The sequence below is a fragment of the Pristiophorus japonicus genome, chromosome 5 (assembly GCF_044704955.1).
Source record: "Pristiophorus japonicus isolate sPriJap1 chromosome 5, sPriJap1.hap1, whole genome shotgun sequence".
In the NCBI taxonomy this organism is placed as follows: domain Eukaryota; kingdom Metazoa; phylum Chordata; class Chondrichthyes; family Pristiophoridae; genus Pristiophorus; species Pristiophorus japonicus.
The window spans coordinates 136,148,417-136,158,299 of record NC_091981.1 but is presented as its reverse complement, the minus strand read 5'-3'; the positions used below and the strand labels follow the sequence as shown (position 1 = coordinate 136,158,299).

The 9,883-nt window shown below is 48.9% G+C and overlaps 1 protein-coding gene across 1 annotated transcript in view; it reads right to left on the bottom strand.

Annotated features, from left to right (window-relative positions):
- The window catches only part of polr1f (RNA polymerase I subunit F), a 30,136-nt gene extending 28,523 nt beyond the window's left edge, over positions 1-1,613 (bottom strand). Inside the window, exon 1 of the mRNA XM_070879965.1 lies at positions 1,399-1,613. Within this exon, the coding sequence (XP_070736066.1) occupies positions 1,399-1,607 (209 nt within the window). The 5' untranslated portion in view covers positions 1,608-1,613. The remainder of the gene's footprint in view (positions 1-1,398) is intronic.
- Between the last annotated feature and the right edge of the window lie 8,270 nt (positions 1,614-9,883).

Below are 9,883 nucleotides of genomic sequence, written 5' to 3'. Positions count from 1 at the left end.
CACACACACTCTCTCTCTCTCCCCTCACACACACACACACTCTCTCTCTCTCTCCCCTCACACACACACACACTCTCTCTCTCTCCCCCCTCACACACACACACACTCTCTCTCTCTCTCTCCCCTCACACACACACACTCTCTCTCTCTCTCCCCTCACACACACACACTCTCTCTCTCTCTCTCCCCTCACACACACACTCTCTCTCTCTCTCTCTCCCTCACACACACACTCTCTCTCCCCTCACACACACACTCTCTCTCTCTCTCTCTCCCCTCACACACACACACACTCTCTCTCTCTCTCTCTCTCTCTCCCCTCACACACACTCTCTCTCTCTCTCTCTCTCTCCCCTCACACACACACTCTCTCTCTCTCTCTCTCTCCCCTCACACACACACTCTCTCTCTCTCTCTCTCTCCCTCACACACACACTCTCTCTCTCTCTCCCTCACACACACACTCTCTCTCTCTCTCCCCTCACACACACACTCTCTCTCTCCCCTCACACACACACTCTCTCTCTCTCTCTCCCCTCACACTCTCTCTCCTCACACACTCTCTCTCTCTCCCCCTCACACACACTCTCTCTCTCTCTCTCCCACATTCTCTCTCTCTCTCCCACACTCTCTTTCTCTCTCCCCTCACACACACACTCTCTCTCTCTTTTCTCCCCTCACACACACACACTCTCTCTCCCCTCACACACACACACACACTCTCTCTCTCTCTCTCTCTCTCTCTTTTCTCCCCTCACACACACACACACTCTCTCTCTCTCTCCCCTCACACACATACATAGAAACATAGAAAATAGGTACAGGAGTAGGCCATTCGGCCCTTCAAGCCTGCACCGCCATTCAATAAGATCATGGTTGATCATTCCCTCAGTATCCCTTTCCTGCTTTCTCTCCATACCACTTGATCCCTTTAACCGTAAAGGCCATATCTAACTTCCTCTTGAATGTATCCAATGAACTGGCATTAACAACTCTCTATGGCAGGGAATTCCATATGTTAACAACTCTCTGAGTGAAGAAGTTTCTCCTCATCTCACCCCTTATCCTAAGACTATGTACTTCCCCAACATCAGGAACATTCTTCCCACGTCTAACCTGTCCAGTCCCATCAGAATCTTATACGTTTCTACGAGATCCCCTCTCATCCTTCTAAATCCAGTGAATAAAGGCACAGTTGATCGAATCTCTCCTCATATGACAGTCCAGCCATCCCTGGAATCAGTCTCTCTTCCCTCACACACACACTCACTCACTCACTCACTCTCTCACTCTCTCTCTCTCTCTCTCTCTCCCCTCCCCTCACACTCCTCCTATCCCCCTCACTCCCTCCATGTCACTCTACCTCCCTCCCTGCCTCGCACACTCCCAGGGTCTCACCTCTCCGAGAACCTGAACAGTTCTGTTTTGAGCTGCCTCTCGATGCCGGTCCTTTTCCGGTTGAGGTACATGGGCGAGAGGGCGATGTGCCTCCTGTAGGTGTCCAGCACCAGGCACGAGTCCGGGCTCTCTATGAAGGAACAGGCATCGAGGAAGGAAAGCTGTGGACTGAGGCTGGGGGCCACACAATCTCCGACCAACTCCGCCATGTTGCAGGGCCTGCCGTAAAGCCACAGAGAGAAACAGCAACATGCTGTCGCAAACTGTCCCTAAATGCGGCTCTGGCGCTGCAGTAATGCGGTCTGGAGCCGGCAGGGGGCGCTCTCTCCATTGCCTTTCAGAGCCGAAGTGACCTTGAAAAGTTTATTTTTGGGAACTGACTTTCTGAGTGTAAAGTAGAGCGAAAAAAACAACGATCTTACCTCTGCACACTTTCTTACAAAGCCTTATTTTTTGTTGACATGTTTTTGTCACACTTTTGTGCCAACTTTTCCATTATAAATCCCGATGTCCACATTTATAATGAGCCATAATTTGTTGTGGCAGGGCATCTAACTGTGTCTGCCATTAGTTACACTTGCCCTTGCACAGTTAGGTTTTTAATATTTTTGTGTGGCAGGTTGCTGAAAGTACGAGCTGATAACGTCACAGCGAGGGAAACCGGGCATCTGGGACTTGAGTGAACAGAGAAGGCAACTAGGTATCTCCTTAATCAATCAGATGGAAGAATTAAGACCATAAGAAATAGGAACAGGAATAGGCCATACGGCCCCTCGAACCTGCTCTGCCATTCAAAAAGATCATGGCTGATCTTCGACCTCAACTACACTTTCACGCCTGATCCTCATTGTTATGTATTGAATAAAGAGTCTGACCAAATACTGTGAGCTCAAAGTAAAGTGTGACAGTCTTTTATTGCAGGTTTCCAGAGTGCCTTTCCAGCCTGTGAGGCCTTCTTAAGTACAGGTGCTCCCAAGAGATTGTGGGATCCCTTGGGACTCCAGGGGATGAGCCCTCTAGTGGTTAAACAAGGTACTTACAGGTTTACATATATAACACCCATAATCCCAATTCCTTTAAGAGTCTAAACATTTGTCGATCTCTATCTTAAATATACTCAATGGCTCAGCATCCACAGCCCTCTGGGGTAGAGAATTCCAAAGATTCACAACCCTTTGAATGAAGACATTTCTCATCATCTCAATCTTAAACGGGCAACCCCTTATTCTGAGTCTATGCCCCCTAGTTCTAGACTCCCCAACCAGGAGAAACATCCTCCCAGCATCTACTCTGTCACCCCCTTAAGAATTTTATGCGTTTTAATAAGATCACCTCTCATTCTTCTAAACTCCAGAGAGTATAGGCCCAATCTACTCAATCTCTCCTAATAGGACAACTCTCTCAACCCAGGGATCAACCTAGTGAACCTTCATTGCAACACCTCCAATGTAAGGAACGGAGACCAAAACTATGCACAGTACTCCAGATGTGGTCTCAGCCAAGCCCTGTACAATTGTAGTAAGACTTCCTTACTCTTATACTCCAAGCCCCTTACAATAAAGGCCAACATGCCATTTGCCTTCCTTATTGCTTGCTGTACCTGCATGCTAACTTTCTGTGTTTTGTGTACAAGGGCCCTCAAATCCCTCTATACACCAACATTTAATAGTTTCTCACCATTTAAAAAATAGTCTGTTTTTCTATTCATCCTACCAAAGTGAAAGATGTCACATTTCCTCACATTATACTCCATCTGCCACCTTCTTTCTCAATCTCTTATTCTGTCAATATCCCTCTGCAGCCTTTTTGGGCTAGACTTTTACTCTGAGACGAGGAGGGAGCGGGTGGGGGCTGTATTGCGGTTGGGAAACTCGGAAGAACATGTTTCCCTCAGGCTGAATTTAATGGCTAGACCTGATTAAAATGTGTTTCTCTGTTTCCTGGACGGAGACAGCCAGATTGAGAGACTTCAGCACTAGGCAGCAGCTGGGTAGTGGACAGAAGGGAGGGAGGGAGGGATCGGAGGCAGGAGGAGGGTGGAGTGACGGAGATCGGAGGCCTGAGGGATCAAAGGCTGGGAGAGTGGTTGGAGGCCTGTGCAGTGGTGGAGGGTGGTCAAAAATCGGAGGCCTGAGGGGTTGGAGGAGCGGGAGGTTGAAGGCCTCGGGGGTAGGGTCGGTGGCCCAGTGGGATCTATTGGAAAGGTCGGGGGGGCTGTCCAATCGTGGGGGGGTTGGTGAAGCAGGTACGCTGGATCCAGCAGGTAAGTGGAAAGGCACTTACCTCCTGGATCCACCCATCCTCGGCTTCCCAATTAGCTGCTGGGTGTCCCAGGGACCGGGTGATGGCTGAAGAAGGATCGGGGATGGAGTTATTCTCCTGGCCTCTGATCCATCAACCCCCCCCCCGATTCTTCTTTGGCCCCCTCTCCGTGCTGGTACTGGCCGGTAATCGTTAATACGCCCCGCCCCACCCCACTCCTCTGGCCACCCCTCGACCCCTCCCTCCCTCCTCTCTGCAGCCGAGTGCTGCAGGCCTACCCGCCCGGAGCCAGACAGCCTCTTCATCAGGCTGGCTGCGGGTGGGAAACAGAGGTTTCCCATTCAAATCAGGCCCCGCCATTAAATTTAGCAGGGCCTGTGGCAAATCAATTTTTACGGCTTTCCAATTCTCCCCCCACGCTCCCAGCTCACCGTCCCCATTGAAATTCAGCCCAAGGAGAGGAAAAGAAAGATTGGATTAAGAGAGAGAGAAAAAAAGAGACAGAAAGGAAAAATTAAAAATTGATTTTACATTTTTAAAATCTCCAATAACATTTAAAAGCTGAAGACATGAGGCTCCATACTTCTAATAGTTCATTTGCAATGCCAGAGAGGTTGACTGGCAGCAATTAACACTTATCATGTAGTTGAAAGAGTGCTTTGACTGGAATGGACAAGACCAAGAGTTAACTTTTTGTGGTGAGTTTAGTTCAGATCTACTGCACAAATACAGCAACTTCTTGACATTCAACACATTTCAATGTTGAGCCAGACAATGAGATGCCATTTCTGTGAAGTTAACAGCAGAGCAGCGCATCTTGGTCAGCAACTTTCAGATTTTAGTGTTTAGCCGCACATCTGCCCTCTCCTGAATTTGCTGCATCATTTGCACCTAAATAACATAGAAACATAGAACATAGAAATTTACATCGCAGAAGGAGGCCATTTCGGCCCATCGTGTCCACACCGGCCGACAAAGAGCCACACGGCCCTCGGTCAGCAGCCCTGAAGGTTACATATAAACCTATGAACAATGACGGAAAGGCAAAGAGCACCCAGTCTGCTTCACACAACACCCTCTCCAGTACAATCATTCCTTCCTATAATATGATGACCAGAACTGCACGCAGCACTCCAGCTGTGGCCTAACCAAAGTATTATACAATTTAAGCATAACCTCCCTTAATAGTGAGTGCCATTAGCTTTGCCCTTATTTTGACAGCAAATTATGGGCCAATGTGCTCTGATGAAGGCTATCCATTGTGCGATGCCATGGGAGATCAACTACTGATAACATTTTGCTATCAGTCGGATGCTTTGGAGATTTTAGTTCTGCAGACGTTTGTCAAAAGTTGTTTTTCTGGCAAGAAGGAATAGCTAGAGATATCTACATGGTGGGAAAATAGATTCCACAATTTTATATTAAGTGTCATGTATGTGTGCTTGGGGTTACTAGCCACCAAGTGGCGCCACTGTCGGAGGTCATTGGGCTGTACGCACATGTGTGTGGCCCAGGTATAAAAGGCAAGCCATCATGTAATGTAATCACTTTGGGTCCTAATAAAGCAGAGCCAGGTTTGTACCTGTGTTATTTTACAGTATTCAGTCTATCGAATTATTACATTCATAACATTTGGCGACGAAGCAGCTTAAGAACCTTTGCATGCAAAAATGAGCACAATTGGAATTCTGGAGAGATTCATGGAGGGACAGGACTGAGCAGATTTTGTAGCTTGCCTCGACCAGTACTTCATGGCCAACAAAATGGAGGAACCCAGTGACACAGTTAGGCGCAGGGCGGTCTTCCTCATGATTGCAAGTCCAACGGACAAGGACTATGAGGAATTGTGTGCTCTGGTACGTGACCATCTCAAACCAGAAGAAGGCATCATCATCTCATGATATCGATTCTACAAGCACGTTCGTTCTGAGGGCCAGGATGTGTCGGAATTCGTTGCCAACCTAAGACGTCTAGCTGGACCGTGTAAGTTCGAAAACGTGTTGGGAGACATGCTGCCGGACTTATTTGTAATCAGCATCAACCATGAGGTGATCCTGCGTAAGTTACTGGCGGCGGGGATGCTGGATTTGAGCAAGGCCATCACAATTGCCCAGGCGTGCATGACGACGGACAAAAACTTAAAGCAGATATCATCGAAAAATCGGAACTCGGCAAGTACTGTAAACAAGATTGTATCGTCGTTTGGCAGAGCTGCATATGGCAGGGCCTACTCGACTGCGTATGCGAAACCTGTGGCTGCCCAAAGTCCGCCAACGGTAATGAATCCGATTTCACCGCGTTGGCGTTGTGGGGGCACTCACCGGCCTCATCAGTGTCGATTTAAACAGTACATTTGTAAAGGCTGTTCAAGACTGGGGCATCTCCAGCGCATGTGTCCACAACTGAGCAAGCATGCTGCGACACACCACGTGGAGAATGATGACCAGTATAGCGCGCATCCAGATATGCAATCCGAGATACCAGAGGAGGACGTGTATGAACTGTATTTGTTCCTAACAAAGAGCGAACCGATAAAGATTAATGTGAAACTTAACGGTTTGTCGGTACTGATGGAATTGGACACGGGTGCGAGTCAATCAATAATGAGCCAGAGGACATTCGACAAGCTGTGGGATACTAAGGCTGTGAGGCCTAAGCTGAGTCCAGTCAATGCCAAGTTGTGTACATACACTAAAGAATAGTGATTGGCAGTGCAGTAGTCAATGTGTCGTATGATGGTGCGGTTCATGATTTACCGTTATGGATTGTTCCAGGCAATGTTCCAATGCTGTTCGGCAGAAAGTGGCTAGAAAAAATCAAATGGAATTGGAATGATATCAAAGTGTTGTCTTCGGAGGAGAATACTCCATGTGCTCAAGTGCTGAGCAAGTTCCCCTCGCTGTTTGAACCAGGCATTGGCAATTTCACAGGAGCCAAGGTGCAGATCCACGTTGTCATGTATGCAACCTTCATACAACTGTAACCTTCATGTAACTGTAACCTTCATGTAACCACACTGTACACTGTATATATGCCTTGGAAATGCACACCTTGACCACAGGGGGTGAACTTGTGGGAGACACTCCTCACCTGGGCACTCAGGTATTTAAAGGGATATCCCACGCAGGGTCATCACTTCTTGGTCCTGGGAATAAAGAAAGGTCACGCAGTGACTGTGTCTGCAGTACATGCCTCATGTGATTCAGTAGCAAGGTGCAGGGACACTACATTTGGCGACGAGAAACGGGAATCACCGAACCACGAGGACGGCCACCGGTAGCACAGAGGAACATTACTGTGTGGGTGAGGACTTGGACGACTTCGTTGAGAGACTCCAGCAGAGTTTCGTCGCGAAGGACTGGCTGGGAGCGGCAGTGGCAGACAAGCGGAGGGTGCATCTACTGACCAGCTGCGGACCAAAGACGTATGCGCTGATGAAAGACCTGTTCGCACCCACGAAGCCGGCGGACAAGTCCTTCGAAGAGCTCAGCCAGCTGATCAGTGAGCATCTCAAACCGGCGAGTAGTGTACACATGGCCCGGCATCGGTTCTACACACACCGACGTCGGGAGGGACAAAACATCTCGGACTTCGTTGCAGACCTGCGGCGCTTGGCCAGTCTCTAGGTTCACAGGCACCTGCAGGGGGGAGATGTTAAGGGATTTCTTCATTGAGGGCATTAGTCATGCCGGGATTTTCAGGAAGCTCATAGAGACCAAAGACTTGACTTTAGAAAGGGCGGCGTTGATAGCTCAGACCTTCATAGAAACATAGAAAATAGGTGCAGGAGTAGGCCATTCGGCCCTTCTAGCCTGCACCGCCATTCAATGAGTTCATGGCTGAACATTCAACTTCAGTACCCCATTCCTGCTTTCTCGCCATACCCCTTGATCCCCCTAGCAGTAAGGACCTCATCTAACTCCTTTTTGAATATATTTAGTGAATTGGCCTCAACAACTTTCTGTGGTAGAGAATTCCACAGGTTCACCACTCTCTGGGTGAAGAAGTTCCTCCGCATCTCGGTCCTAAATGGCTTACCCCTTATCCTTAGACTGTGACCCCTGGTTCTGGACTTCCCCAACATTGGGAACATTCTTCCTGCATCTAACCTGTCTAACCCCGTCAGAATTTTATATGTTTCTATGAAGTCCCCTCTCATTCTTCTGAACTCCAGTGAATACAAGCCCAGTTGATCCAGTCTTTCTTGATAGGTCAGTCCCGCCATCCCGGGAATCAGTCTGGTGAACCTTCGCTGCACTCCCTCAATAGCAAGAATGTCCTTCCTCAGGTTAGGAGACCAAAACTGTACACAATACTCCAGGTGTGGCCTCACCAATGCCCTGTACAACTGTAGCAACACCTCCCTGCCCCTGTACTCAAATCCCCTTGCTATGAAGGCCAACATGCCATTTGCTTTCTTAACCGCCTGCTGCACCTGCATGCCAACCTTCAATGACTGATGTACCATGACACCCAGGTCTCTTTGCACCTCCCCTTTTCCTAATCTGTCACCATTCAGATAATAGTCTGTCTCTCTGTTTTTACCACCAAAGTGGATAACCTCACATGGCAGGGGAAGAGGAGACCAAGCTAATTTACACGCGCAGCTCTGGTTCCAATGTGGCGATGGACCAGGGAGTTAACATTGTGAACGCAGCTCAGGACCCTGCAGGCAGGCAAGGGTATTTCGAAACCGCCTAGGCAGCAACAGACTCTAGGGTGGGCCCACCACAGGGACAATGGAAAGGGGATCTCACAGAACAATGCGTCCCGTGATGGGACCATTGACACCACCATCAGAGCTCTTAGAAATAACCAAAGGGACAATCAGAGACGAATGCCTGGTAACAGTCTTTTTGTTAACAACAACCTCAGCTCATGCTGGAGGTGTGGGGGTAGACAAAATGCGAAAAGCTGCAGGTTCCAGCAATTTAGGAATTGCAACATCAGTGGACATTTGACCAGAATGTGTAAGAAGGCTGTAGCAAGGCTAAGCTATGAGACAGAGGAACCCGACGAGGGGTCTGCAATGCAGTATGATGCTTGGGGCAAAGCCATGGATGCTGAAGTTCAGCGGGTTCATGTGGCTGAATTCCACAGCTCATATACCAAAACGCCACCCATGATGATGAAAGTTTTATTGAATGGCATTCCGGTGCGCATGGAGCTGGACACAGGAGCCAGCCAGTCCCTTATGAGCACCCAACAATTTGAGAGACTATGGCCACACAGAGCTAGCAGGCCAAAACTGGAACGCATTGACACGCAGCTATGGAAGTACACCAAAGAGATCATCCCAGTGCTAGGCAGTGCAAACTTGGTGGTAACACATAATGGGTCAGAGAACCGGCTGCCACTCTGGATTGTCCCAGGAAACGGCCCCGCACTTTTGGGGAGGAGCTAGCTAGCCGAGATGAACTGGAAATGGGGGGATGTGCACTCCATTTCATCTGTGGAGCGAAGCTCATGCTCACAGGTCCTACAGAAATTCGGGGCATTGTTTCAACCTGGTGTCAGGACTTTCAAGGGCACCAAAGTAGTGATACGCATCACCCTGGACGCCAGACCAGTCCACCACAATGTAAGAGCGGTGCTGTATGTGATGCGTGAGAAAATTGAAAGTGAATTGGACAGGTTGCTCAAAGAGGGCATAATCTCAGCAATTGAATTCAGTGACTGGGCAAGCCCCATCGTTCCTGTTCTCAAAGCAGATGGCTCGGTCAGGATTTGTGGCGACTACAAGGCCATCATCAACCGAGTGACACTGCAGGACCAATATCCGCTTCCAAGAGCGGAGGACTTTTTTGCCATGCTGGTAGGTGGCAAGCTGTTCACCAAGTTGGACCTCACTTCAGCCTACATGACTCAGGAACTGGCTGAAGAATCCAAGCTTCTGACCACCATCACGACGCACAAGGGGCTATTTATCTACAACAGGTATCCGTTTGGCATTTGTTCGGCGGCTGATATCTTTCAGAGGAACATGGAAAGCTTGCTAAAATTCATTCCAGGAACGATTGTATTCCAAGACGACATCCTAATAATGGGTCGAGACACCGAGGAACACCTCCAAAACCTGGTGGAGGTGCTATGCTGACTGGACCGGGTAGGCTTGTGGTTGAAAAAGCCCAAGTGTGTGTTTTTGGCCCCAGAGGTAGAGTTTTTGTGCAGGAGAGTTGCCGCTGACGGGATGCGGCCCACCGAAGCTAAAACGGAGGCGATC